The 23,615-nt window shown below is 41.3% G+C and overlaps 1 protein-coding gene across 19 annotated transcripts in view; it reads left to right on the top strand.

Annotated features, from left to right (window-relative positions):
- The first annotated feature begins 728 nt into the window (after positions 1-728).
- The window catches only part of lrrfip2 (leucine rich repeat (in FLII) interacting protein 2), a 30,219-nt gene continuing 7,332 nt past the window's right edge, over positions 729-23,615 (top strand). The window contains exons 1-18 of one of the 19 annotated variants that reach the window (XM_047351069.1): positions 729-932; positions 5,321-5,478; positions 13,203-13,289; positions 13,504-13,560; positions 14,039-14,098; positions 14,222-14,260; positions 14,399-14,470; positions 16,156-16,203; positions 16,318-16,380; positions 16,621-16,710; positions 17,726-17,785; positions 18,754-18,807; positions 18,893-18,949; positions 19,340-19,414; positions 20,585-20,698; positions 21,099-21,140; positions 22,719-22,850; positions 23,198-23,269. In XM_047351069.1, the coding sequence (XP_047207025.1) occupies positions 5,389-5,478; positions 13,203-13,289; positions 13,504-13,560; positions 14,039-14,098; positions 14,222-14,260; positions 14,399-14,470; positions 16,156-16,203; positions 16,318-16,380; positions 16,621-16,710; positions 17,726-17,785; positions 18,754-18,807; positions 18,893-18,949; positions 19,340-19,414; positions 20,585-20,698; positions 21,099-21,140; positions 22,719-22,850; positions 23,198-23,269 (1,212 nt within the window). In that variant the 5' untranslated portion in view covers positions 729-932; positions 5,321-5,388. The remainder of the gene's footprint in view (positions 933-5,320; positions 5,479-13,202; positions 13,290-13,503; positions 13,561-14,038; positions 14,099-14,221; positions 14,261-14,398; positions 14,471-16,155; positions 16,204-16,317; positions 16,381-16,620; positions 16,711-17,725; positions 17,786-18,753; positions 18,808-18,892; positions 18,950-19,339; positions 19,415-20,584; positions 20,699-21,098; positions 21,141-22,718; positions 22,851-23,197; positions 23,270-23,615) is intronic. The other 18 variants (XM_047351072.1, XM_047351078.1, XM_047351071.1 and 15 more) reach the window with 18 other exon arrangements.

Here is a 23,615-nt window from a genome sequence, read left to right as displayed (position 1 = left end):
GCAGGACAGCCACCCTAAACAACAGCCAGAGCTACAGTGGGATGGTTTAGATCAAAGCATATCTATGTGCCAGAATGGCCCAGTCAAAGTTCAGACATAAATCTAAAAATAAATCTCTAGCAAGACTTGAAAACTGAGGTTAACAGTTAACAGAGAGCTTGAGTTGTTCTGGAAAGAAGTATGGGCAAAGATTTCAGTCTGTGGAGGTGGTAGAGCTATGCCCCAGAATACCTTTAGTTGCAGTGAAAGGTAGTTTTACAAAGAATTGATTCAGGTAAACACTTCCAGACTTTTATCTGTTAAGAACTTTGAAACTCGTGTATTGTTATTCTTTTACTTAACAATAATAGCAAATATTGACTTTCCGCTTGCTACAAATGTATTTAAAAAAATGATGGGTTGTCAAAGCAGCTGTACAGCTTTGAGCTTTAACTACTTTTAGGTGAACTGGAAAATCATGGCGTATTTTAAGAACCAAAAAAATGAAGGCAGAAATATGTGTATTTTAATGCCTTTTTGGCATGGAGATTTTATAATTCGATTATATTTAGCTTTCTGCTTGCTGTAAAGGCATTAGAAATTAAAAATGCACTTCGATTACTACAAAAAGCAGGTTATTGTTATAAAATATTACATCTGTTAATTATTGTTTAAAAAAAACGTCACCAACGCTGGTTTAAGAATTTACATTTCCCAGCTGTTCCTGAAGGCAGCATCACACCCTGATTTTTCCCTAACATCCGGGACTTTTTTCAGTGTGTGGAAAGTGAAGGAGAGCAGAGGAAAGAAAGGCGGACTGATGACAGCTGTCAGAGTGGACAGAAACACTATCATTCTGTGCAGTTAACCCAAATGCCTCTATCCAAACACACCCGCTGATAGAGGACAAAATCCCCGGGAGAATCACTGCCTTGCTCAAAGGTGTCGCGAAGGTAAAGTAATCATTTTCGGCTTGGAAAAAATGACGGGAGAATGAGTCCCAGTTTGCCCTGTCTGTGTCTCAGGAGAGCCGAGGTTAGCCTCGCTGCTAACTTTGTGAACCACGCAGCAAATGTTTGTGTAACTGGGCTTTATTACGCTGTTTTTGGTGCTGAAGTGTTGTTGTGATCGGAAGGATTGTCGCTCAGTAAAACGTTGGGTTTCTTAGACGCACAGGAATAATTTAAAACGGTAATTTCATTGTTAATTCCTGGAGGAAAGAATGCTAGTTAGCCGTTCCAGTTAGCTTTCGGAGCGGTGGCTTAGCACGTTAACTCGTTAAGACTAACAGGCGTTAATTGTTATCTATTTCACCAAAGGTAATTCAAACTAAATGTTATTATTGAGCTTTTTCTTTTTTTTACAAGCATTATATGTAGAAATAATGTTTGTTGGTGTGTGTGTTTCTTAACGGTCCAGTTGAACTCAGCTGATTCTCATTCGTTAAGGTGTGTTTAGCACTTTTTAATCGCTTAAAACATGTTATTATTTCATATACGATTGATTTTTATTCATCGTTCTTCTGATAACCAGCTAAGCTTTAGACCTGCAGCTTTGAGTTTTTGTTCCAAAGGAATTAGATCATGAAATATTTCCATGGAGAGCGCATACCTTTCTTTGGATCCTTTGACTCACCCGCGTCATAAAGCATTTTCAGCCCTGTCGGCTCCAGCCAGCTCCAATCATCACTGTTAATGTACAGCTGAGTACTTTAAATGTTCCTCTAACCAAAGGGTGGGCGATTATTTTCCTCAAGGACAACATGAGTAACTATAGGAGTGTATCATTATATTACAATGCGATCGGAAAGTTCATGTATTTCAGTTATTCCATGTAAAAAAAAAAAAAACGCGTTGTATAGTTTCACTGCGCACAGTGATATATTTCAAGCGTTTATTTTAATGATCCTGGCTTAAAGCTAATGAAAACCAAATAATATGACATGAGACTAATTAAAAAAGAATGTTTAATAAAGAAATGTTATGGTATGGCCTACGGATTCATGATGATGGCTAACTAGTTTTCAAGCAGTCAGTCATTGACACCCTTCACAAAGAGGGTAAGCCACGAAAGGTCATTGCTGAAGAAGCTGCCTGCTTGCAAAGCGCTGTATCCAAGCATATTAATAGATAGTTGAGTGGAAGGAAAAAGTCTGGTAGAAAAAGATGCACATACAGCAGGGATACCTACAGCCTAGAAAAAGTGAAGAAATACCCATTCAAGAGTTACAGGCAGTTTCACAAGAATGTGGACTACAGCTGGAGTCAGTGCTTCACACTCAGATGTATCCAGGATATGGGATACAGCTGTCATACTCCATGTGTTAAGCAACTCGTAAACCAGAGACCATGTCAGAAGTGTCATACCTGGCTTAAAGAAACTGGACTGGATCAGACTGTTGCTCAGTGGTCCAAATTCCTGTTCCCAGATAAAAGTAAATTTTGCGTTTCATTTGGAAATCAAGGTCCCAGAGTCTGCAGGAAGAGTGGAGAGGTACAGTTTCCAAGTTGCTTAAGGTCCGGTGTGAAGTTTCCATAGTCTGATGATTTGCTGGTCTTGGCCCATTGTGCTTTATTACGTTCAAAGTCAGTTCAGCCATTCACTAGGAAATTTAGAGCATTTCGTGCTTCCCTTTGCTGACTGCCGACCCTGCCAGCTGTACCAATACCATCTTTAATGACCATGATGTCAATGTGCTTGATTAGCCAGGAAACTGACCTGACCTAAACCACATCAAGGATCTATGGGGTATTGTTGAGAGGCACTAATGCAAAGCCAACTGGGCTTCCTCAATACCCCAGCAGAGCAACAGGCTGATCACCTCCATGCCACACCACATTGATGCAGTAATTAATATGAAAAGAGCCCCACTCATGGGCTGAGTGAATATTCTGTACATTACATAGATGTGCTCTTCAGTAGGAATCGTGGGTCTTCATTAGCTGTAAGCCATAATCATCAAAATAAACAGAAATAAACACTTGAGATATCACTGTGTATTGAGTCTATATGGTATGAATCTCACATTAATTCAATAAATAACCTTTTTGATGATATTTTGCTTTGTGTGTAAATGTTTTTTGGGGCATTATTGCCAAAATGTTTATTAATAACCTGTAAATATTATTTTTATGGACTGTTGGTATTTGTGATGTTGACATACTGTACTGTGGAGCCCTTACCTAAAAGTCCATCTGTTTTTTTCAAAGAAGAAAATCAGTTTGTAGCATAAACCGACAGCAGCACACGGAGGGTGTAAATGTAACTACCCAAACAGAAATGACAGCAGACGCCTTAAAAATAAAAGCTGGTTTTCCAAATAAGAGTATTTGGACTTGTGTGCAGAATTAACACTTGAATCATGTTTAAATCTGGATATTCTGTTAACCACTGTGGGCCAGTCCGGGACATCTAAAGAACTCCCAGGCCACATCTGAGGTCTGCTTTAATGCAGGTCTTGTCTGTAAACATTCGTTGGTCCACCAACACTCTCCAATTAATAAATAATCAGTTGTTTAAAAGTAATGTTAAAGCTTATTCATAAAGCTGCAGAAGCCGTGTTGTTAAAGGGGGGTTTATGTAAGCCACAGTCTGCGATCAGGAACCCTAATGGGACCCATACATTAGTGACTTCATGTTTTTTGCTACAATGAGAGTAAACCCTTTGAGGGCTGTATGGCTTGTTGCATGCACAGTTAAATGTAACTATAACATTCACCAGACAGCCATAACATCATGACCGCCCACATTAAGGACAAACAACACTGCTCATCCTGTTCTATTATGGTGTTCGGGTCTGAAAACCCACATTCTGGCATTCACATGGATGTTACATGAATCCTAGACACCAATCTAAACAGTCAGGAAACCAACATAAGCCTAATGAATACTCGTCAGTCAGTTGGGCCACCTGCTTGAATGCAAAGCTTCTATGAGTTCATTTTCATCATCTGTTCCTGCATAAAAGGCCTCCCATGTGATTCATGCAGACCGTCCACACCAACAGTGAGTAGTTAGTTAGTTAGTTTAGTTTTAGATAACTAATAGAGCTGGACCAATCAGTTGGCCTGAAGTTGCTATCAGCTAATTTTGTTGATTGGCTTTAATCAGTGATTGGCCCGTGAAATGTGGAAAAGTCTGATTTATTTATTTTTCTCCCTATTCATTAAATGCATCAAAGTTAGATCCTCCCTCCATTTTGGTCTGTACCTGCGTCAGCGACCACCAGCATGTACTTATCTGCACTTTTTCAGTTTAAAGAAAGTCAAGGAAAAGTTAGGGACGCTTACTTTGATGCACAAATGGGGATAATCTTGTAATTCTTTCATTTTACTGTTGGACCCAAAACTTTTACCTCTATCAAAGAACTTAACAGCACATGTTTTTTTATGTGTTCAAGTCCCTAAAAGTCAGAATCAATGAAAATCATAATCTGTTGGCTGGATCCTGAAGGCAAAGTTGTTGCATCTGTAAGAAATCCGTCTCTCCAGTGACGGCAGGCGAACAGAACCTGCACTGATATCATGATGGGAAGTTGGACTTAGATTTTTTTTACCACAGTGTTTGCTGGTATGTTCTACAGTGGTGACAGACGTGACGATAGACGTGTTTATAATTCATACTGCGTAGGATCTAAAGCCTTGCTAGACAAATACGGCTCTAAAACTGAAACATATCCGTTATCTGATTGGGTTCTTCAGTAATTACATTAAATAATATTGGAAAAACTGGTTCAAACAGTTAAAGTAACAATCCCAACAATACCATCAGTTTTAGGAGTTTGTAGACTTCATCTGTTACATGTTCAGTATAAGGTGGGTTATATATTAGGGTTATGGTTTCATGTTGTTTTGTAATTATACCATATTATAATTGACAGACTTGTCATGCACTGAGCCTATATTTGTGGGTCACAAGTCCCTCTAGTTTAGGAACGACTGCTTTAAAGAATGCAACAGGGTGTTTCAAGGTTTTTATTCAACAGCCAAACGTCTGTGATATCAGCCTAAATAAGAATCGGAGGGAAGGAGACCAATCCTCATGACCTCATCCCATAATTCACAGGGATTGCAAACTTCTGGTATTACTTCAGGACATCCACCAAAGCTGTTTCAGCAGACTCAGGAGAGCTCTTTTGGTGGCCTCAGAGTGATGTAATCAATACTTGAGTGGTCATAATATTATGGCTAATCACTGTATGTATTATCTGCAAACAACTATGTTGGTTAAACCGTACCTGTTGCATGTTGACATATATGGCATAGCATGTAGCGTGTTTCTGGAGGTTTTCCCATTGTTTACCGACTTGTAAATAGTTTTCTTCTCTTTGTTGTTCTTCTAGGTATCTTCAGCCAGCCCTGTCATTTTCCCAGCCTCACACTTTGGTGCAACCTCAGTTTCTGTGCTAGCATGGGGACACAAGGCACCGGTAGGAAGCGTGCTCCTTTGAAAGATCGGTTCTCCGCAGAGGACGAGGCTTTGAGCAGCATTGCTCGGGAGGTCAGTTCCCCCAGTTATTCCATCGTTGAATCAATTTAATTGTCCTTACACCAGGCCTCATACAGGAAAATGGTTGATTTTTCTGTTTTGAACGTTGCTCATTTGAACAGCAGCAGCCTAAAATAAAGGCAGCATGAGGTTTAAAGTAAAAGCTTTAGATAACATGAAAGAACATTTAGCTGTGACTTACAGTTTAAACTGGTATCACACATGAAACTTAAATGATTCATTGTTTAAACTCATCATTTAAAGTACTTTGACATTTCAGATCCAACATGCTTCGATTGGGGAAAATTCAAAGATCTTTATGATTTCTTTAGGATCAAAGTTTTTGGGAATAATTTGTTGGAAAGCTCTGATTGTTACAGATTGGTTCCCACCTGTTCGTGACCTTCAGCTTTCATACCCATAAACCATTTTATGCCCATTTGTACAAAGATGTGTTGTCATGAATTATGGACATAAAGTCATAAAAATACTCCAATCTTATAAATAATGTAACTGTATATTTGTTTTTTATATGATGACCCATTTCCATTTATTTCGGTTCTGATCCATGTTTGGACCAGTTAGCTATAACAGAATATAACAGATTTTGATCCCTGACTTTGGATTGTCCCCCGCCTGCTTGTAGATTTTATTAGAAACCTCGTTTACTTCCAGTAACGTTAATAGAAAATGTAAAGCTACTTTAAACAGTTAGTTTACCGCAGGAATGAAACAACCGAAGCTGCAAAGGTACAAAACGGTGAAAAAGCAAAATGACGATCTCTCTTTGTTTACTTGTGGCGTGGCGGTATTAAAGTCGGGAAATTTTCCTTTCCACTCTTGGGATTAAGAGCCAGTTATGCTGATTTCAGGTGTTGTGGCCAGCAAATGAGTATCCACATGTGGATGTTCTGGTTTTTCTGGTTAATGTTTGTTTGGGTCAAACCGAGCTGGGACAGCTGGTTTGGACCGCAGAGAGGTAGACTCTCCTCTGCTTGGAGAAAAACACCAAGCAGAGGGAGAACAGGCTGCCTGGCCTGTGAAGACATGTCCCAGCAGTCCTTTCATTCCTTTGGGTTTTTTCCACAGTAGTTTTGTCTTATTAAAGAAATTGACACAGGCCAGGTTTACTGCAAACATTACATTAAGTCCACTGACTTCCGGGCTTAAAAAGCGTTTGAATTCTGGATAAATCAGAAGTGTTGGCCTTGGACTTTTTTTTGGGCAACGTCTCTGATGTTTAAAAGCTGTGCAGCGTCCCATTCTTGAGCAGCGAGACTCCATTTGCTCTCTTTATAGTCGTGCGGGCTGATCATAGAAACATGAGTCCTCTGACCCTCCCGGACAGCTCCTAAATCTGAATCTCTTTGTGGAGTAAAGCAAAGATTAGATCAGCCGTGCGTGAGTTCAAGGGGTCAAAGTAACTACCTCCTTTAAAAAAAAAAAAAAACAAGGAAAAATCCCAACTCTGAAGAGTGCAGCTTGTGGCTCGTCGCTCACAGAGCTTGCAGTCAGCCTGTCTGTGCTTGGCATGTGTTGCTGGTAAGGATGACTGTGAATTTGAGCCAGCACACTCACCAGCCTCATGCTGAGGCACCTTAAGTTACTTCTTGGCTGTCAGTTTTTTGAATACCAGCAGCTTGCTTACAAACCCAGAATTAGCCAAAGATACGAAACAATCATCCCCGCGTACCTCTTGTCTCTGCGATCAGGACCTAAGGGATACGCTAGTTTCCAGTGATGGCAGTTATTGGCTTTCCTCCTTGCTTGGAGGGTGTGTTTTTACACACTACCGTGTTTCTAGTTTATTCAATGTTATAGTCAAATCAAAAGGTTTAGGTAGGTCACAAAAGAAAGTGAAACCTTTGCTGTCTATAAAGAGCTGGAACTGTTGAATCTTCAGACTGAAGAAAACCTTTTATTTTACTAGGCTGCAGGATTATAAATGTGAAAATGCAGGTTTATTTCCAAAGAAAATCTGCCTTTCTTTCAAAAGATAAAAGTGCCGCATTTTCATATCTATGATTTAAATAAAATTGGAAATTTAGACAAAAACTAGTGTATCATTATTTGATGTTTAAAACAAAAATGAACTGCATGATTTTAAATGTGAAAACTAGTAATGAAAATGTGTATTCATTATATGTTAAAAGCATTTATACATGTTAAAATATTTATTCGGTAAATAATAACTTCATAGGGGCGTGGCGCTGGTGGTGTAGGAGTTCAGTGCGCGACGATGTGCAGAGGCTACAGTCCTCGGTGCGGCTGTCCCGGACCCGGACCCGGCGACCTTTGCTGAATGTCTCCCCCTCTCTTTGACCCTCTTTCCTTTCTACCTACTATCAAAAAATGAAAAATAAAGGCCTCTAGTGATGCAAAAAAAATAAAATAAAATACATAATAATTGAATAGTCCTGTATTATTAAGATTAAAATGGATTGCAGCAGAAAACGACTAGTTTTGCTTTAATTTGTAGTGACCAAAGATCAGACCTGTTGTCAGTCGCAACAAATGATAACCATCATTATTATTATTATTATTATTATTATTATTGCTGCTGCACAAACCTGTAAATAAAATGAATTTCCAGCTATTCTGCTGCAGATTATAAGATGAATATGTTGCTTTTATTTTAGATGCCAACAGGTTACAATGTTTTGGGATAAGCAATTATTTCCAGGTGAAATCAGGATGTTTTAGGGTTTATTTATGTTTTTTAGAAGTGACACAATAATAAAGCATTATATTACCTTGCACACACTGAGATATGTTTTGTGTAAATATCATTGTACATTTGTCTTTTGAAGGGCTTTTGGTGTTTAAAGTGAAATTCTGTGAATTTGTTCTTTATTTTTCAAGCTCATGTTTCTTGCAGTTTATATTTTTTGAGCTATATCTAAACACAGACTAATTATTGCTTTATTTATATTAAAAACGTGCGGGGAAAAAGAGACGTCACCTTGTTCCACGTCATGGGAACCTTGAAGCGCTGTTACCGGCACACCTGACAGGCCGCTGAGCTGGGTGTCGGAGGTGTGTTGTACTGGTGAAGTTGTCCTGCTCAGGTTACCGTCTCAGGGCTGAGATGCGGCTGCTGGTCGCCCTCGGTCGGCCGGCCCGGTCTATAGATAGGACAGAGACCGGGAGCTCAGCTGTGCTGCTGTTCAGAGCAGGTCAGACAGATCAACAGGTGCAGAGCACACAGCCAGCTGGCTCTGACTCATGTGGGCTCCTACACATCATTTGGGACCTTGCTGGCACTTTTGAATTTGGGCAAAACTCTTTGGATTACCTCAGGTTTTATTGTACAATAAGCATGAGTTGGTATGAGATTCTCAGTGTGACGAGCTGAAATGTTTGATGATCTAATCAATTTGATATGAAACAGAAAAGCAACAATTTATTCATGCTGACGCAAAAATAAACTAATGGGCTGTTATAGTTAGAAAATAACCCATAGTATCAATTACTTGTTATTTTTGATGAAGCCATGAGCAAAAATCTTGAATAAACTCTCAAATGATTAGATTTCAAACTAATCGACCAACATCAGCATCGGTCCGGTGAGTAAAACTGGGCCAATATTTCAACTTGTTGCTGTTTTGTGTTGGAGGGCAGAGGTGGTTGGCCACGTGGTGTTTCTCTGGTCATGTGACAGTGATGCAGCGCAGGATTGTGGGGAGTTTAGCTGAAACAAAGAAGCAGTGTCAGTGTGGTCGTTTTTGTACGGTGTCGAAGGGTAGGCAAATATATCTAGTATCGGTTATCGGCCATAACAGCAATATAAATCCGCACAAATTTTTATATCGTATATCCTTATTTTCAACTACGTAAATGTGCTGATTGTGCTAAATATACCTTTTTACTGGTTCATTCTTCAAAGTAAGACAGCAGAATAAGTACAAAAAGCTGACATTAGCAGATTGATTGGTTGGTCCATCTGCTCCAGTAGAGCCTGCAGTCAGCTGCTTAACAGACATGCTGTTCATAGCTTGACAACTGCAGGTTTAATCCAACTTCCGTAAATTTCTACACCATGTTTTTCAGAAATGTTTCCAAACAGTCTTTTTGTAAGCAAGGGAGAAGTTTAGTAACTTTCTTTCAGCCAGCTGACTGGCACTGTGCAGAATGAGGTGCAAGGTGGCATTGCTTTGTGCTCCATAGACCTGGTAGATGATCTACCCACCATTAAAATCACTTTCAAACAGTACTTTGAAATGCTGACATGGTCAGGCTCCTCCAGAGCTTTGTGGTCCTACGTTGAGCTGCTAGATTTTTCTCAAAATCTCAGAGTTCTAACTTAAATCTTTCCTTTTTAAAATTCTAGTCATTCTAGTTTATTTTCCGTTTGTTAGTGCTGGACACGTCACGTTTACACGTCTGATCTGGAACAAAAACACATGTGACCAACGTAAAAACACCAGTTCCAGTTTATAAAGTTGGTCTAGTCTAAAAACTACGGCAAGGTTGAACTTTAAAAGAACGTCTCTGGACTTTAGCCCAAACCTGTCTCCTGGAGATTATCTGAAGCTAAAAACTTATTTTTAGCTTCTGAAAAACACTGTTTTGGTGTGTTTGCTACAGGCTGTTGCTGAAACAGAAACAGCTTTGCTGTTAGGCCTCGTGTGCTGGCAGTGCAGATAAGAGACGCTGGAATGCTGACGGTGTTTGTCTGCTGTGAGATACAGTACATATTATCTCTAGTATTTATGGACTGTCTTTTAGTTGAAGATAAAGGGTTGGGCTTCGTGAACTTGAGCGTCATTCTTTGTTGATGGCATGTTTGAATTGTTCCTAGACTGTGTGCAGCCGTATTACGTAACCAAGATGCATTGAAAGAATCGGCTGAATTGCTCCTCCCCCAGCCTGTCCAGGGGTTGCTTCAATTATTACCTTCTCCTGAGATATTCTATAAAATGACCTTCTGTTGGGGCAGTTTTCTGTATTTCTTCTCTTCTCCTGCCCCAAGGAGTCTTTATTGGTTGTAGCTGTGTACATACAGGCATGACTGTGCTGATGATTTGGTTGAATTTATTAGAAACAAGCTATGTTTATACTCTGGGACATTAAATGACCCCCCTGAACTTGATGGCTCACACATGTTAGGGATGAGAGTCACAGATGGAACAGTTCAGCAGAGAATGGAGAATGAATGTTGGACCCCTACAGTATTTAGTCCAAGTTGTGTACAGAGTAGAAAACGTCTTATTTTGAAGGAATAACATGTGATTTGAAATGCCTGAAATATATTTAAAGCATTTACCACCAAAGATACCTGTAAAGCCATGCAGATCTAATCAGTTTATCACCACTTCAGTGAGCGCTAAATAAATAGCATTGAACAAAAGATGGTGTTTTTTGGGATCTACAACAGACTGGTGTGAAAATGGGTAACACAGAATGCAAATAGGTTTTAAAACACTCACAACTGAAATGTGTTTAATCCTAACAGCATTTTAACAGCTTGTGGCAGAAATCTGTGCAACTGTCTGGTGGTTCTGCTGTTGATGTTGAAGTACCTTTTGACTGATGGTAGTTTAGTTTTTCAGCAGCTCTTAATAAGATCCTGGACATACGGTACAGACACTCCAATGACCTTCTAGTTCCCCTCACCATCCTCTGCAGGGCCATATGGTCTGCCAAATTGTAGCTAGAGTACCATGCTGAGATGTGGTATGTTACAGCTCTGTATAATGATGATTATGGTACAGAGTTATGTTTTAGTTTCCTCAGAAAGCACCAGTTCTGCTGGGCTTGTTTCACTGTCTCAGTGGTGTTCTTCAACCTGCTGAGGTCTTTTAGAGATCTGTAATCTGAGAAATTTAATTCAGTCCACTAGAGGTGCACAGAGGAGTCATTTGACCAGAATGTTACCCTTGACCAGCCCAGATATGACTCTACTGGTCAGAAACTAAAAATCTGAACTTTTTTTAAATCAATGAACCAGGTTGCTCTGACAGCAGCACTGTTCTGTGTTAAGATTGTGACTGAGTGAAGAAGACTGTATCTGTGAGGTGGTACAAAATGAAATCAGAGGAAGCATGAAAGATGTGAAAAGCTTTTGTGTAGCGCCAACCGGAAGGTAAAAGTCTAAACTGTTAAACAGTTTGTGTCCAAGATATGTGGGACCTGCAGAGATGTTGGCTGCCCTTTTCCTGACCCTAGACCTGGACAAGTTCTGGATGTAGGGCAGGTTGGCCCCGATGATCCTTTCTGCAGACCTGATTGTTTGTTGCAGTCTGGACCGGTCCTGCAATGAACAGTTAGATCTGTAGAGAGGATCAGCAGATAAAAAGTGTCCTAATGTTGCTAATCACTCATAAAATGCTAGACACATCTGAAAATATCTATAGTTTATTTTGTTTAGAAGAAAATCTAGAAAAAATTTCAATCTTGTTAAACTGCAGATCTGTGTAATACTGACTCGTCTCTCTCTCACACACCCACACACACACACACACACACACACACTGTGACCTTGCCTCTAGTCCTTATGTAATGACCAATTGGGACAAAAAGGTGCCTTTTATAGTTGCAGTAAATGAATGAATGATTTACCATTATATATTCGCAGCCGAGTCAGAGGCCATGGTTCTCGACAGGAAAAGGAAAAAGGTGGCTTGTCCTCTTCAGGTTGGAAGGGAGTTCCTGCCTCAAGTGGAGGAGTTTAAGTATCTCGGGGTCTTGTTCACGAGTGAGGGAAGAATGGAGCGGGAGATTGACAGACGGATCGGTGCGGCTGCCGCAGTAATGGGGGCGCTGTGCCGGTCCGTTGTGGTGTAGAGAGAGCTGAGCCGAAAAGCGAAGCTCTCGATTTACCGGTCGGTCTACGTTCCTACCCTCACCTATGAACTTTGGGTCATGACCGAAAGAACGAGATCCTGGTTACAAGCGGCTGAAATGAGCTTCCTCCGTAGGGTGGCCGGGCACTCCCTTAGAGATAGGGTGAGGAGCTCGGCCATCCGGGAGGGGCTCGGAGTAGAGCCGCTGCTCCTCCACATCAAGAGGAGCCAGTTGAGGTGGCTCGGGCATCTATACCGGATGCCTCCTGGAGTCCTTCCTTCGGAGGTGTTCCAGGCACGTCCCACCGGGAGGAGGCCCAGGGGACGGCCCAGGACACGCTGGAGGGACTATGTCTCTCAGCTCTCCTGGGAACGCCTTGAGCTCCCCCTGGAGGAGGTGTCTAGGGAGAGGGACGTCTGGGCGTCTCTGCTGCCCCTGCGACCCGGTCCCGGATAAAGCGGAAGACTACAAGTATGAGTACGAGTACTTTATATCACATAACAGCAAACCAGAGTTGAGTTGGAGATTTTTTCATCCAAAGCGGAGTGATGACAGGCAGCAGAAGTTTCTGTTTTAGTGTCTGGAGAGTGATCCACAGACAGGACTCTGGCATGGGTGTGTTATTGTCCAGATGAATGAGGACTTTTCCCAACGTGTAGAATATAACATCCTCCTTGGTCACACTGTTAATAACATCGCCATGGTAACATTTTAATAAAGTTGTATTGTTTTTGTTTAATTTCTGCTTCTCCTACAGTTTGAGTGAAATCACTCCATGTTTCTCTTCTCCCACAGAAAGCAGATGTTTTTAATACCTAAAAGGAAACCTATGTTATGGTTCCTCTGTTTATCTGTATGACTGCTCCTCCTGCTCTTGTTTTCTGCTTGCATACACCGGGTGTGACTTCCAGGTTGCACGCTGACAGGTGTGTTCACGTTGTGTCTCACAGGCTGAGGCGAGGCTGGCAGCGAAGAGGGCGGCTCGGGCAGAGGCCAGGGACATTCGGATGAGGGAACTCGAACGGCAGCAAAAGGAGGTATTTGACACAAAATGGACCAGCTTCTCAGTTTGTGGAGGAGCTGTTTGGCCTCAATGTCCGACAAGTGTAAAAGAAAACTAAATAAAAGTGCTGCATGTCCACAGATGAAACCAAAAGTTCTATTCCGAAGTAAATGTATGCCAGATTTTCTATTTCAGCAGTTTTCAGTGAGGTATGACTGTTTTTCCTGGCGTTTCTCCCCTGTGTTCAGCTTTCATACCATTCATCCAGCAGCAGCAGAAAATGGGGTCAGATCCACCAGTGGATGGTAGGCAAGCAGAGGAGTGCTGCTGCTTTCTTTGCCACTAACACGGTTTTGTGGGACCAAGTCCCAGTCGACCCTGACCGTTTAAGCTCCACTCGACTCCCAGACTTTGTGCCTCACAGTGGAAATATGTGTTTGCTTTGGAGACCTTGTGAACTGTGACTGACTATTTGGAGTGCGGGCTTTGGTGTTTGGCTTTATATAGGATGGTTGATTCTGCACGCAGGAAATTGGTTTGAACTTCTAACTGTAGTTCTTCAAACTTCAGCCTTTTCATGTTTGAGAACGGTTTGTTGGAGTATTTTTACAAAAAGCTTTTCAAACAAATGCCACGACATGATGCATTAGCATGATATTTGCAACTATTTGACAAGCTGACGCTGTTCTGTGTGGTCCAGCCTTTGCATAGTAACAGTTGAAATAACTCAGCGCTCTATATCCATTAAATGTTATCTCTGCCGACCTTCTTTCCTGATTCCAGGCTGAAACAGAAAAAGCCCGAGCCTCCAGTAGTAGTAGGTCCAGCAACCATCATCACCGGGTCTGTATCCTCCTCACACATTTCCTCTTTATCTCCTTTTATTTCCTTTCCTCCCTCATCAGCCTCTGTGTTCTCTCTCCCTTTCTGTTTGTCCACCATGACTCTGTGTTTCCACATTAACAGGGGCTGGATGACGATGTTTTGTCAGTCCGCAGCTACAGGGTGTGTACAAATCAACGCTGATGTGTGAAAGTCGTCGTTGTTTTTAGAAGATCTGTTTAAAAACACATTAATTACGCAATGCTCGGTTGTCTTACATTATTTCTTCCTAATATACATCCCTATTCATTTTATTCAAAGTCAACATCATCAGCTGTACGTGACCTGGGTTCTAACAAGAGTCGATCCAGTTCCCGTAGAAAGGACGTCCTGGTGCGTTAGTGTGACAGCGCCTCTGCACGAATGTGACCCAAATTATCAGCAGATTCCAAGTTCAAAGTCTAAAAGTCAAGAGTGTCCAGTTAAACAAATGAGGCAAACATGTTACACCTCATAAAAAATGGATTTAGAAGAATCCATGAGTGCCGTTTTTGGGTTGTTTCCAGAATGTGTAAAAAAAAATCCAACAAGTTTGATTTAGAAAGCTCACGAACAAAATGGTTTTGAACAATTTTGCACAAAACTACCAGTGTTTTACACAGAATCAATGGTGCGTTCTCTTTGCTCTCGGAAAGTTCAGATTTCTCACTGGGATCTACCCCCAGTTCAGAACCCAGCATGGCTGCCAAGCACAAAAACAAAGCTGCAGTTATAAACTTTTTATTAGTGCTTCTGAAGGTTTTTAGTACATTACATTACATATTGTTTTAGTGTTTGAAAGAATAAAATGGAGAGAAACAGATTGTTATTGGCTTGTGTTGCTGCTCGTAGTTGGAACCCCAGAAATTAAGGATCCACTGGTTTGACCTGCAGCTAGAGCGTCCTGCTCATCATTCCCAGGTCTAGGCTCCAATTTCCAAGGCAACTTGAATGCACCGTAACTACTTAACTGGATGTAAAAGGCTCCTATTCTCACTTAATACCATTACTAGAAGCATTATATGTTGAATTATTAAGACCAAATAATATAAGTAAAGAACAAGTAAAGTTGGGGTGAAGATGGAGAGGTGAAAGAGGTTATTGTTTGGAAGGAAAATCCTCTTCCATCAGGACTTCTATGAAGTTGTCATTGGAGAGGTTCCTCCTGGGTATTGTTGCTCTGAAACCACCAAACAATAACTTCACGTTTTGGCAGCAGTGTTGTCACGGTCTCTGCAGCTTACGGATAGCAAACGCCACACAGTGGGGAGGCTCGCACCAGCTGCTGTAAAGCCTGAGTTCATCTGCCAGGGGAGGTCTGTGTACTGGAGTATTCATACACCATTCCCGTTTGGAAAACTTCAAGTTCAGGCATGCTCATATTCAGATGGTGTACTATAGTTATATCTTCCACACAGTGTACAGGCTCTCCTGACTCCTCCAAGGCAGAATGCTGTTTGAGAAATGCATGTATATGTTAACATCTGTTGCATCACTAGTTGCTGTTCTGATGAACTGATTTTAAAACTTTTTATCTTCTGTTTGCAAAACCTTTCTGCTGCAACTTGTAAACTTACCTAAGATTTGGACAAAGATTCTCACTGATCACCTTTAGATTCAGTTTTAAACTGTGGTGAAATATGCACAAAAATAAAGCAGTGAGCCATAGGTGGCGCTGATTTAGTTTCCATATCATGACTGCAGCAACAGGTGGGGGAGGAGCAGAGCTGCAATATTCTATGACCTATATAGGCAGAGAAACACACGGTTAACTTCCACACATTAAAATGACACTAAATTTGGCAGAAAACCCTTTTTAAAACCTCGCTGTTGCCTGAAACCTCCCTGAGCTTTTCTGGCCAGTGATGAGTAGAATCGGTAGAAATAAAGCAGCAGCAGTGCATCACATTGTACTCTGACAGCAGCTTCTAACCGGGGGTCACGTGTGTGTTGTTGAAGCAGCATGTAGATGCATGTGTGTGTGGAGTTTACCCTGAACAACTTCTCAGATGATATTTGACCTCCTGATCTCTCTTCAGGCTGACGGCTTCTCCTCTAGCTCCCTGCTGAAGAGTTCCCGGTCTACTGTATGTCACTTTGTGTTCATTTTTTAATTACTTACTTTCATTTTTTTGTTTAATGAAACTTCTTTTGGGTCTTCTTGTTTTTTCTGTTTTCCTACCTTTTCTGTGGCTTGACAGAGTTCTGTGTACAATGACCTGCGTGGCCAAAAAAAGGCTTCCTCCTCGAAGAAAGGGCTGCTGGTTAGTTTACTGCCTCACAGTTATTATCACAGCTTTGACTCCAAGCATCGGCGCTGCCATGCTTATGCAGACTCGGTGGCTTGCAGTAGTGATTTTCTATTTAATGCTTTTTACCTTTTATAGACCTGAGTAATCATTGCTTTGTGAACCGAAGGATTAAATGGATTGAATATGGACTGAGGCTGGCATTTGGATCTCTGATTGCTTGTTTGAGGTCATATTATTTTGCTACTCTCTTAGACTGGACTGTACCATGATCAAAGGAACTACAGCAGCCTTACGAAGCCCAAACCACCACCTCTGTCCTCCAGTTCCAGCTATCAACCCCGGGTTGGTGTCCATGTCTGTCATGCATCTTGAAGGAAACAGTGAAACTGGGCCTAACATCAATTAATGCATCAGATGCTTACACGCCTATCTTAGATTTTATTATATAGTTGCAGTGAAAGATTTTATTTCATTTGAAAAGTTTGGAAAATTGGGTGTTTTCATTCCAACAAGAATGGCACAAAGAAAATTAAGTTTGAAAAAATGTTTGAGTTTCCAGGTTTTATTCCATTATTTAAAATAGAAATCAGAATTAGTCAAAAACAGTCAGGGCTTTGTGATTTATACTTTAATTGGGTGTGTCTCTCAGGGTTTGAAAATCAACCGACAGTTTTAAAATCTTGGCATGTGAACCAGGCATTAGATCAAGGTTTTTAAACCGGATTTGGTTTAGATGCCAAATAAAGAATTGATTATCCAATTTTTATTATATATATTTACAAATTAAAACAGAAAAGGGACCTGTACTAGCAGAATCAGTATCTACTGTAGAATAATCCTTTTTTCCATTTTTTTCCCAATTATTTAAAGTGAAGCTTATCTAATTTTGTCCAGATGTCCAAAAACACAGCACCTTAGCCTCTGACCCGGCTGCTAAATTAGAAAAGGAAACATCAGCATTATGTTGTTTCAAAATCTGTGGAACATACAGATCATAAAACCCAACTTGGTCATCGATATGTTTTCAGATCTAGAAATTAGAGTCTGGAAAAGTTTAGACTGGAGCTAAAGTGAATTTTTATCCACTGAAACAGTTAAATGTTTGAGTTTTTGATAGTTTGCTAGTATACAGCGGTCCTGTGCCTGTAGCGTTTATACAGGGCACTGGAACAGTCTCTCCTTCATTTGACCTCTTCTCTCAACACTCTTAAGTTAAACTGCCTAAACGGGACCAGCTCAGCAGAACAATCATCCTGTTTTCACTTCACCCCTTTAATCTTTCACCGCCTCAGTCTCTGGCTACAGCATCCCTCCTTCCTCCACAGTGACCTTCCCCTCATGCCTTCCTCCCTCACAGGCCACCACTTCCTCCTCGTCCTCCACTGTCGGTCCGGGAATGTCCCGCAGCTGCAGCACGGTCAGTTTCAGTCCACTGCATGCCTTTTTAGTTGGGTTCAAAAGTGGACCCCCTTTATTGTCGGTGCATATTTGAGGTAGGATGTCCATAGTGGCTGCGAACGGAGCGGATTTACTTCCTGGATTGTTACAGCTGAGATTTATACGTTAGTTTGAAAGGTTAAAATTTAAGTCTACTTTTAGTGTTAATTATTCTTTTCCTTTAAACTTTTTCACATCTCGTCATGTTACAACACAAGCTTCCCTGTGTGTAATTTAAACTCCACACAATTACCGCTGTGAAACATGGTGGTGGCAGCATGAAGCTGTGGGAATGCTTTTCTTTAGCAGGGTCAGGGAAGCTAGTCAGAGTTTAAGGGAAGATGGATGGCACTAAATACAGGAGAATCTTTCAATAAAACCTGAGGAGGTTTACCTTCCTGCAGGACAACGGCAGCCAGACCCGCAACAGACTGGTTTACATGTGTTACAATGGCCCAGTCAAAGTCCGTGCCTGAATTCAATTTAGAGTGTGTGGCAAGACTGTTCACATGTGCTCTCCCTACAGTCCTTAGCTTGAGCTGCTTGAGAAAACTGAATGGGCAGAAATATCAGTTTCTAGATGTGCAAAGCAGGTGGAAACATACCATAAAAGACTTGCAGCTGAAACTGCAGCGAAAGGTGGTTCTAAAAGTAAAAGTACTGAAGCAGAGAAGCTGAACAAAAATCCACTTCCCACTTTTCAGACTTTTATCTGTAAGTTATTATGTAAACCATACATCATTAGCGGTTAGAACGCGGTGAAGTCATGAGAAAGCAGTATGAAAACCTTGGCAAAGGAGTGAACTGGGTAGGATAGACGAAGTTTCTGTTTACTGCATGGCCTACAGAGAGTAGCTCATCTCCACCTACTTGAGTGTTGGATCAATGATTTGAATTCCCTCTTGTTTTGATGCTGAGTCCTGTATTGTCTCCCACGTGTGCCCTCAGGCCTCTATTTACGAGGACACTGGTCTTTACGGATCAGGCTACAGTTCAAGAGCTGTAAGTCCTCTAAATGTTCTTGGAAGCTGTTTTTGCCATCGTCATCCTACAGCGGCTCACATCTCATTCCTCACTTCGTTCACAGCCCTCTGAAATCAGCTGGTACTCCTCGGGGGCCAGCTCCACTCGCAGCAGCCCTGTGGTGAGCACCCTAAAACCCCCGCCTCCCTGCATGACCACACAAACGTGTTTTTACCAGACGCCCCCTTCTTGTTAGGGATTGTGATGCACACTCTTACTGCAGGTTGTTACAGAAAACTGTTCTGCTGATGGACCTTGTGTTGCATTATTTTGGGGTGTGGTAGAGAGGTTATAGATTTTAACTTGGCTTAGTAAGTCTTGGTTGCATGAAATTGCTCTGTTCATGGGAATACGTTCTTCAATGTGATCCAGTAATCTTTTAAATATAAAGACATGGACATCTACAGGTGTGTGTGTGTCGGAGAGAGACTGGGGCATGCAACAGTTGTACTTTTATCTTGGTTTTCTTATCCTCTGTGTGTGTCTGCTTTGTATTTGTGGGCATTCCTAGCACTCCTCCTCAGATGATGACACTGTGAGCAGCGTTTCCCAGGAACGCTGCAGCCGAGGCCGGCGGGACAGCATGGTGAGCTGTAGCAGCTGGACTCCAACAAACCTCCATTGATGCTGGACTGTCAGTTACTGCAGTTTGAATTAGAGATGCACCAATAAATTGGCCAAAGATCAAATTCTAAGTATGATCTATTGATCAGCCTGGTAATCAGATCATCAAAAGTTGAAAAATGAGACTATTATGTTTTTGTTTTTTTTCCCAAATGTATTAAATGCATTAAAACTAAGAAATGCCACCATTTCTGGTCAACACCTGGGCAAACAACCTGTACCCCGATGCACTTTTGCACAAAAGGAAATCTGATGAAGCTTAGAGGTCTTCTGCTGGGCATGAGAATCATCCCGCCTTCGACCCAGCAGGGGGAGGCAGGTATGCGTGGATCCATAAATGGGCAAAATCTTGGAATTTCTTTGTTTTATGTTGGACTCAGAACTACAGAAACCTGCAGCACAGTTTTCTTGTTTGACATATTGTCCTTAAAATAAAGAAAAGTAAGAGAATTGATCCAAATCTGAACTGGCCGATCAGATTGGTGTAAGCCAACTGGGATTCCTGCAGGGTCCTAAAATGTAATAACTTTAATTTAAGGCCTTAAATACTTGTAGAGCTATGTTTTTATAATACAGTAACAACATTTTAAATCGTACATTAGTTTATTTGTTGCTTTTTACATCAGAAATGTTTCTACATGCTTGTTTCTGCTCTTAAAATGGATTATTGTATCTTTAGCCATTTATAGTGAAAACATGCAGCATCCAGCCAACGTGCATGACGGCCACATGGACGTTGCTCAGGCTTGGATGGTCACTAGGTGGACCTTTGCCTCATACTGGACTGTGTGTTTGGGACCCATTCGGGTTGACTGAATGCAACCTAAACCAGTTGGGCACCCTATGTAGTTCTTAGCTTCTATCAAATCTATATAGACATTTAATATTGGGACATCTAGGCCCATTTTGTGGCTTAAATATAAAAAATATGGCTTTAAAAGTCTTAAGCTTACAGAAACCGGCAAAAAGCCCTGCAAAGAAGATTGGTGCATCTCTTGTTTGAATAGTTGCCAGTTTTATAGCTTTTCTTTTATTCTGTGCTTGTTTCTAAATCATACGTTTAAATACGCTTACCTGAAACAGATCCTTGTGCTTTGTTTCACTATTCTCCTTCTCTGTGTGTTGTAAGTAGTCTTCAGACTTCTCGGACATTAGCGAGTCAGCTGCTGATTATTTCAGCCGCTCCAACCGAAGGGGCAGCATTGTGTCTGACCTTGATGAGTTGAGCATTCCAGATTTGGACTCTGTAAGTGTCTGGACCGAGCTCGTGCCTGCACGCCTGGAAATGCAGTGCAGCTCTGAATAAATTGGAGTCTGATGCGCTGAAATGAATGATGCCTAACTGGAAATAACATTTGGTTTTCAAGACATCACTGAAAATATTATTAACTAACTAATAATCTTCCTGGTAAAAGAGGCTGTGTGTGCATTGCCTCAGTGTGCAGAAGCATGCACTCAAAAGTTGTCTTCTTTAAAGGACATTAAGCTCGTTTTGTTGCAAATGGAGTTCTGTTTGTGAACATGCAGCACTTATCCCTGATTCCTGTAACTGTTTGAACTAACTCTGATTTACAGGTGACCCAACTGCTCCAAACAGAACCACACTCTTACAGTCTCTAACTCTGATTCACTTCTGTCTTCTGCAGCTGGATGAAAAATGTAACAAGCAGTATTCAGATTATAGTCGGGTAAGTAAGTTTTTCTCGCACCTAATGAGTTACTATATAGGAGTTATTTCGTAAATTTATTGGTGTAATTACACACTAAGTCTGCCTTAAACAGTCGCATATGACAAATTTGTGTTTTTTTGGCAAACCTCTTTCTATTACCTGCTACATAGCAACTGATTCAGGGACAAAACACAACTTTACCACAATGCATGACGCATAGGTTGCCATGGCGCCTGAGCTGTCAACAAGGCATAATCCTGTGTTCACACAGCCAGTGGAGGTTTGTTTGTCAGGTTTTGAAAGGATGTAGGACCAGATAATGACGGCGGCCCCCTCAGGAGCTTTAAACAGTACAGGGCTACAGTGGAGGTAAAATAATGTATTATTGAATATATTTAAATAAATGTAAAATAAAAAAATGTGCTCGCCCAGGCTTTAAGTAATACTTTGTTAAAGCATCTTTTGATTAGCTTTAGCAGTCAGTCTCTGTAGTACAGAAGCTCCACACATTATGTCCGTTCTGCCTCACAAAGTTCTCCAAAGCTCTGATGTCCACAGCCTTCTTCAGGTGAGACCCCCTCATTCTGCTTGGACTCACTGTTAAAAAGCTGAACATGAGATGATTTCCATCTTTAGCTTTGCAGACACCTGAAAGCTTTGGGCTGAACCTGGCAGGTTTTAACCCCACAGCATGATCCCGTTACCACCATGTTTTTCTGTGGGTGTGCCATTCTTCTGGTGATGTTTAGTTTATTTGCCAACACATCTCTTGAAATTGTGGTTCAAAATATCACTTTTGTTACATCCATCCATAACATCTCTTTCCACAAAGTGTTCGTGGGTTTTAGCCTGAAAGCTTCTTTTGAAAGGAAAAAGCTTCTGACTTGCTAAGTTCTTACTAAGTTCAGACATACGGAGAATTCAGGATGAAGTTAAAATGCAACCAGCACTTCTCTGAAATTCCTCCAGCTCCTTCAGTGTTCCTTTAGTGGCAGCCTCCCTGAACAGCTTCCATCTCCTGTTTGGATTAGTTTTGCAGAAACGTTCAGTTTTTTGTATAATCACTGTTGTCCCATGTTTTCTTTAATTATTGATATCCTCTCAGTGTCGTCGTGTGTGAATATAATGCTCTGGAATTTGTTTTTACTCTCCTCCTGACACATACCTTTGTACAATGAGATCCTTTTGATTCCTTTGTAACTTACCTGCTCTTACGGCTTCAGCTGAAGGATGAAAGTTGGCCAATAACTGCTGAATGTTTGGAGGTTCATCCCTTTATTTGATGGCAGCTGTGAACCCAAAAAAGGGACTTTAATGAAGTATTAGTTTAAGGATGCGCACATTTATTTCAGCTGGTTTTTCAACATTAAATCTCTTACCTCTAACAGATTTGCCTGTTTTTCAGTTGAATTTGGGATACGTTGCCTTACTGGTAGACACGGTTTTAAAATGATGTATCATGATTCCATTTCTAACTTTACAGAAATGTGCCGTTTTATCAGGAGTGTGTACACTTCAGAGATGTTTGAGATGTGTGCTATTGTGCTTTCCGGTGTGCATTTAGTTTTTTAAAACTGCGTTCTGTGGCCTCGTCAGCCCTCCTCCCGCTGCACCACGCCAGGCCTCTCACCTGCCGCCCTGGCATCGCTGGGTGGGACGTCATCACGGCGAGGAAGCACAGACGCTGGTAGCATCTATGACCCTGACACGAATCTGAGTGAACTTCGGGTGAGATGTTTACTGCCTGCTAAGCCCATCTTTCATGACCACATGCGTTTCTATTCATCTCATTCATTTGTGTTCATATGTGTGAAATATTTCAGGTTTAGTCATATATGTCCACTCATGCACACAAACCTCCCACAGCAGTGTCTCTGCTGAGCTTTTCCTGTTTTTTGTGTTTCTATTAATCATTTTTCCCTTGTATGTTATGAGGACTGGATGTGACGTTTTCTATGGAACTGTCCCTTTAAATCTGGCTTCTGATGTTTGTCAGCTAGACTTTCTTGAAAAAGGCTGAATGGGTGCTTTATGTTTGCTTTTCACCCCAACCCATCCCTCCATGTGCTCTACAGGATATCTATGAACTAAAGGACCAGATTCAGGATGTAGAGGGGCGGTACATGCAGGGGCTTAAAGAGCTGAAGGTAGAGGGGCTGGAGCTCAAAGCATGACTTCTTCTTCTACCCCTTTGGGAACTCTGTGGCATCACTAACCATCCTTTGCCTTCCCACTCACACCTTTGGATTCTCCCAGTCTGTTCTGTGTATTGAGCCTCTACTCCTGCATGGTCTTCCATCACTTCCTGTGTTTATACGAAATGAAGACACTCACTTTGCTTCTGAGGTTACAACAAGCTCCACCTGCAGTCTGATAAGTCTTGCATTCAGCTGCAGCCAAGCTGTTGTTGGCATGAATGCCTTCTATAGTCAGCTTCAGCATCTCTCTGCTTAAATTTGTTTTTAGTGAAACAGAGTTCACTAACAGCCTGAT

The sequence above is a fragment of the Girardinichthys multiradiatus genome, chromosome 22, assembly GCF_021462225.1.
Source record: "Girardinichthys multiradiatus isolate DD_20200921_A chromosome 22, DD_fGirMul_XY1, whole genome shotgun sequence".
Taxonomy (NCBI): domain Eukaryota; kingdom Metazoa; phylum Chordata; class Actinopteri; order Cyprinodontiformes; family Goodeidae; genus Girardinichthys; species Girardinichthys multiradiatus.
The sequence above is the reverse complement of the archived record's forward strand: the minus strand, read 5'-3'. Positions and strand labels throughout refer to the sequence as shown.